Below are 5,705 nucleotides of genomic sequence, written 5' to 3' on the forward strand. Positions count from 1 at the left end.
AACAGAAACATTCATGTATAAAATAATAATTGAACAGAAACATTCATGTATAAAATAATAATTTAACAGAAACATTCATGTATAAAATAATAATTGAACAGAAACATTCATGTATAAAATAATAATTGAACAGAAACATTCATCTATAAAATAATAATTAACAGAAACATTCATCTATAAAATAATAATTGAACAGAAACATTCATCTATAAAATAATAATTGAACAGAAACATTCATGTATAAAATAATAATTGAACAGAAACATTCATGTATAAAATAATAATTAAACATTATTTATCTGAGGAGCAGCTTTGAGTTGAACTCCATCACTGAACTCTCATCTTGAACAAGCATGAAGGCGACAGTGGAAAGAAAAACTCCCTCATGAGGAAGAAACCTTTAGCAGAACCAGGATCAGGACAAGAGGACCATCTGCTTCGACCGGCTGGGTTTGGTAGGAATAGATACACAATGGCAGGTCAAGAATCACATGTTAAGATAGAAATAGTATCAAATGAAAACTATTCAGTTTTAACAATTCATTTAAGAAATGAGGTCAATTTGTCCTCCAGTAGTCTAAGTCTATAGCAGCATAACAAGCCGACCCTAACTATAGGATTTATTAAAAAGGAAAGTCTTAAACTGGAGAGATAGGATCTCTCCCAGTAACTCCAGTTAAGACTCTGGCGTTTTAAAGAAGTATTTGGACACCCAGATCATAAACCAGTACAATAGTCCAGTGTAGACGTGACAAATGCATGGACCAGTTTTTCTGCATCATTCAGTTGTTAAGTGTTCTCAGGCCCGGTCCAGGTGGTTCTGAGCAGCAGAACCTGAGGGTTCTGGTGGGTTCTGTGTGGCAGGTTTTCACATGGCAGCACCGCTGGCGACCTTTGACCTGAGGAAAGTGGAGCTGACCCCCCTGGAGCAGAGGAAGTTGACCTTTGACTCCCACGCTCTGGTGACGGAGCTGGAGGCCAGCGGTGGGTTCTCCTGCGGTTCTGAAGCAGAACTCTAGCTAGTCCTGGTTCTTTGACCCGGGTGGGTTTGTTCCTCTGCAGGTTTTGAGAAGCGCCAGGCGGAGCTCGTGGTTTCGGCGCTGGTCACCATGACCTCGGCCAACATGGACGCCGTCTACAAAGACATGGTGACCAAGAGCCACCAGGTAGAAGGTTCTGGTCCGAGTCGTTGACCTTTGTTTGCGGGTCTTCAGCGCCGTGGGTTGGTACCTGTCCCGTCTGATGGTCTGTTGTCCCCTCAGGAGATTGCGGTGCAGCAGATCATGACCCACCTGGACTCCATCAGGAAGGACATGGTGATCCTGGAGAAGAGCGAGTTCTCCAACCTGCGCTCCGAGAACACGGTACTTCCAGAACCTCAGTGATCCGGACCGTTCACTCCAGAACCGGTTCTAACCAGCTCTGTGTTTGTTCCTGCAGAAGATGAAACGAGAGCTGGAGCAGCTGGAGAACCGGCTGAAGGTGAGGCCTCTGAGGAACCAGAACCCCTGACCCGGTTCTCCTTCCTTTACCCCTTCAGTGGTCCAGACGTTCCTTTCATCTGTTAGTGGTTCAGAACAACGGTTCTCCAGACTTCCTGAAGAACTGGACCTGGGCTGATTTTTCACTTTTTATCAAACCGGAGCAGCAGAACCCAACAGAACTGGTTCTGGTCTGGTCTGAAGGTTAAAACTGTGTGGGCTCAGTCTGAAATGATCCAAGTTCTGTAAAAACAGCCTGAGGTCCGGTCCATCATGGACTGGCTTCTTCAGAACCAGAACCGCAGCGTTATCAAAGAAAAACAAAAGTTCTTGAAGAAGCCCGGAGAACCGTTCCTGCAGAACGTCTCTGTTAGAAGGTCCGGGTCGGACCGTTTGTTGTTCATTGAATGTTCTGATCTCCGGTCCGTCCGGCCCGGTTCTGGAGAGTTTGCGGCGTTAACAGGACGTTTGTGTTCAGGAGGAGAGTGAGAAGGTCCGAGCAGAAACCCGATTGGACATCAACCTGGAGAGGAGCTGGATCTCTGACATGGTGGGTGGTTCTGACCAGTTCTGACCGGCTCAGGTGAGACCCTCAGAGTCCTGCCACGGCCCAGAACCTATCTCGGGTCCAAGAACCTTTTTACAGTTCAGGAGTAAAACATGTCGGAAGTTTTGACGTGGTTCAGATCTGCACTTCAGCCGGTCCAAACGGGCCCACCAAAACCTGGGCCCACCAAAACCTGGGCCCACCAAAACCTGGGCCCACCAAAACCTGGGCCCACCAAAACCTGGGCCCACCAAAACCTGGGCCCAGAACATCAAAACATGTTCCCAGAGTAGGAATGTGCTATATGGCATAAAATTCACATCACGATATGTATTGTGAAGGGTGTTGATAACGATATATATCGCGATATGTTTTTAGTATAAAACTTGCTAAAAAAAGCACAGGGGGTCCTTTTACCTTCATCTATTTTGAATTAAGAAAATTCCACTACTCGGTCCAGAGAGTTTTTAAATAATAAACAAATCAAGTATTAGGCTTCTTTCTTGTAGTGCAACACAGAGTAAAAGATCAAATGTAGTTTTAGCCACATGTTTTAAACAGAAGAATATTGTTAACTCTTAACAGTTTCCAGTCTTAATAAATGAAACACTTCACCTCCAACCCTCTAGAGGGCGCCTACACAATCCACATCCCTGAAGCCACTGAGTTCTTCATCCTCGGTGTCGCTGGCAAACAGCTCGGCCAACTCTGGAGGAAGATGAAGAGCAGTCTCCTCCTCCTCCGGGGGCTGTCGTCAGACTCCACATCAGCTCCAGTTACTCCAGTCTCTGATTCCTGACGTTGTCTCTGAGGTCCATGTTTGTCCGTCAGCGGAGCGTGTTGTGGCTCCTCCCATATGCTTCATGGGCAGAGACAACATGGTGTCTCAGGAGACAGTTGCAGTTGTTTTGGGTTCCTTGTTCTCAGGGCAGAGGAGAAGAACGTCCTCAGCCCTATAATAAAAACATCCAGGACCGTTGACCCAAAATCCCCTGACAGTTAAAAAGCAGAAGTGCTGAACGAGCCGAAGGTTCGGTTGAGTCGGCGTTCGGCTGATAAAGACTGACTTTGGGTGGAACTCGTGTGAAACGTGGTCTGATGGTGTTTTTCTGTCAGTTCACGGAGCAGGAGAAGAAGCTGATGGAGGCCACATCAGAGTTCCACCACCAGGTAAACACACACCTGAGGAAGGTGAAAGGCCACACACCTGACTGCTTCAATCTGATTGGCTGCTTCTGATGATGTCATCACGTTCTTAGAAAGCCAACCTGGAAAACGACAACATGGAGATCAACAAGAAGATCGACCTGCAGGTGGCCTCGCTGAAGACCCTGCTGGAGTCTCTGAAGCTGGAGACGGTCCGGTACCTGGCAGGTAGGCCGTGGTGTTGGTCCGGTCCGGTCCGATGAGACGACTCTGACCTTTAAATCATCTGTATTACCCCTTTTCTTCACAGCGACCATCTTCTCCTGCCTCGCCATCGCTCTGGGGGTCTACAGACTGTGGAGGTGATGGGTCCACATCAGAACCACTATAGAACCAGATCAGAACCGGGCCCAGTTCAACGTGTCGGCTCATGATGTCACATCAGATTTCAGTTTTGAAGGTTGAAAGTTTTGGATCGGAGAGTGTTTTTACGGACATAAAAAACACGTTCAAAACGTCTTGAGCCTTTTCTTTGAAGGATGTTCTGCTTTGATGCACGCGTGTCCTTTTATCTCATTAAAGTGTTCCTTTAAAGCTTTCCGCTCCTGATCTGTTCTGTTTGAACGGTTCTGTCTCCGTCCCCCGAGACGTCTCTGCTGCAGGACTGATGTGTCCCCCCTGGGAGTCTGTGGAACCATCAGAACCTCCTGCTGCTCACGAGTCAAGAAGTTCTAGTTCTCACAGAGACCGTTTGTCTGAGGCTTACTTTCTGCTCTGTGGTTCTGCCTGCTGGCTGCTGCCCTCCCCTCTCTATCTCCATGACAACAAGTGACTCAGCAGATTGTGGGTCCTCCAGTACCCAACATGGCCGCCTCCGTAGATCCCGTTTCATGCTTCGTGATAAAAGTTTCATTTGGAACATTTAAGTTTCGATCTTTGATTTTTTTTTTTACAATCAAATTTATTTCTCAACGTTCGTAGCGAGTAGCAGGAAGAAAAGACGAGACGATCAGAACAAAAAATTTAAATTACATGTTGCACGGCCCTACACATCACATAAAAAACAATCTATAAGTACGTCGCGTCTATTACGTGTCACCGCGGACAACCCGGTGTTGTGCCAAAAATCGATAAGTGCCAAATCATGGCCGCGGGAGAACTTTAACAAGAATTTAACAAGATTAACACTTAAAAACAATTAATTGTTGGCTTGACTTTATAGTAAATGTGTGTCTCAGTTGAACTTTTGCTTAATAAATGTAATAAATGCACTTTAATGTTCAAATCAGCTGCATTTTAAAAACCGATTCATGGAAGCGTGGGCACGTGCAGAGGGATGAGCCTCCACATTTCTTCAAAATTTAACAAGATAAACACCTAAAAACAACAGTTTACTCAAAGTTATAGTAAATGTGTGTCTCAGTTGAACTTTTACTTAATAAATGCACTTTAATGGTCAAACCAGCTGCATTTCACCGGGACGGTGCAGCTGGTTTAACTTGCTCCAAGGTGGGGAGATATCCTGATGCTGCTCAATAATCCACGTAGAAAAATCTAAAACAGTTCAATCTGGTCCTCTGGACATTCAAAAAACCTAAACAAAGCAAAAAAATATAGAAATGTTTTGTCTCTCATCCTGAGGACTTCCTCAGTCTGAGGTGCTGTTTTCAGCTCAGTCTCTTAAATAGCACCTTCTCAGAGTGGATCAACCAGTTTTGCTGCTGACAACCAGAACCAGCTGATCACATGCTCAAGAAGGACCATCAGCCTAACAATGGGTCATTAGCACCTGATGGCTGTTTACTGTTCACAGAGGGCTGAGTGATACTAGCAATCACAGCATTGTAAGAGGGGGACAGTTGAACCCGGAGGCTCCACCCCTGTTTAATGATGGACGGTTTCTTTTCACAAAGATGGCCTCCTTTACTCCTCTCTCAAACCATCGTTCCTCTCTGTCCAGGATGTGAACATCTTCATCCCTGAAAGAGTGACCTCTGGCCTGGAGATGAGTGTAGACCTCAGAGTCCTGGCCTGATGATGTTGATCTTCTGTGCTGGTCCATCCTTTTGGCCAGTGGCTGTTTAGTTTCCCCGATGTAAGACTGATCACCCTCCTGATACTGAACAACATACACAACATTGCTCTGTTTGTGCCGGGGGACTGGATCTTTGGGATGAACCAGTCTTTAATGTATTTTGGGGTTTAAAAGCCACTGGGACGTTATGTTTAGAAAATAAATGTCTCAGTTTCTCTGATACTCCCTCAACATATGGAATGACCACTGGTCTGGGTCTGGGTTCCTCCTTTTCACCTGTTGGCTGACTGGAGTCCATGAGCTGCTGACTGTCAGTATCTGTGGCCCCTGAGCTGGCTCTCAGTAACTGTGGCCCCTGAGCTGCTGGCTCTCAGTAACTGTGGCCCCTGAGCTGCTGGCTCTCAGTAACTGTGGCCCCTGAGCTGCTGACTCTCAGTATCTGTGGCCCCTGAGCTGCTGCTCTCAGTATCTGTGGCCCCTGAGCTGCTGCTCTCAG

At 46.3% G+C, this 5,705-nt stretch overlaps 1 protein-coding gene across 3 annotated transcripts in view; it reads left to right on the forward strand.

Moving 5' to 3' along the window:
* Positions 1-3,748, forward strand: part of ccdc90b (coiled-coil domain containing 90B) — a 5,017-nt gene extending 1,269 nt beyond the window's left edge. Inside the window, exons 2-9 of one of the 3 annotated variants that reach the window (XM_037687207.1) lie at positions 865-984; positions 1,063-1,166; positions 1,263-1,364; positions 1,441-1,482; positions 1,960-2,031; positions 3,145-3,198; positions 3,288-3,402; positions 3,485-3,748. In XM_037687207.1, the coding sequence (XP_037543135.1) occupies positions 865-984; positions 1,063-1,166; positions 1,263-1,364; positions 1,441-1,482; positions 1,960-2,031; positions 3,145-3,198; positions 3,288-3,402; positions 3,485-3,540 (665 nt within the window). In that variant the 3' untranslated portion in view covers positions 3,541-3,748. The remainder of the gene's footprint in view (positions 1-864; positions 985-1,062; positions 1,167-1,262; positions 1,365-1,440; positions 1,483-1,959; positions 2,032-3,144; positions 3,199-3,287; positions 3,403-3,484) is intronic. The other 2 variants (XM_037687208.1, XM_037687210.1) reach the window with 2 other exon arrangements.
* The last annotated feature ends 1,957 nt before the right edge of the window (positions 3,749-5,705 follow it).

Source organism: Nematolebias whitei, chromosome 14 (genome assembly GCF_014905685.2).
Source record: "Nematolebias whitei isolate Nwh7 chromosome 14, NemWhi1, whole genome shotgun sequence".
Classification (NCBI taxonomy): Eukaryota; Metazoa; Chordata; class Actinopteri; order Cyprinodontiformes; family Rivulidae; genus Nematolebias; species Nematolebias whitei.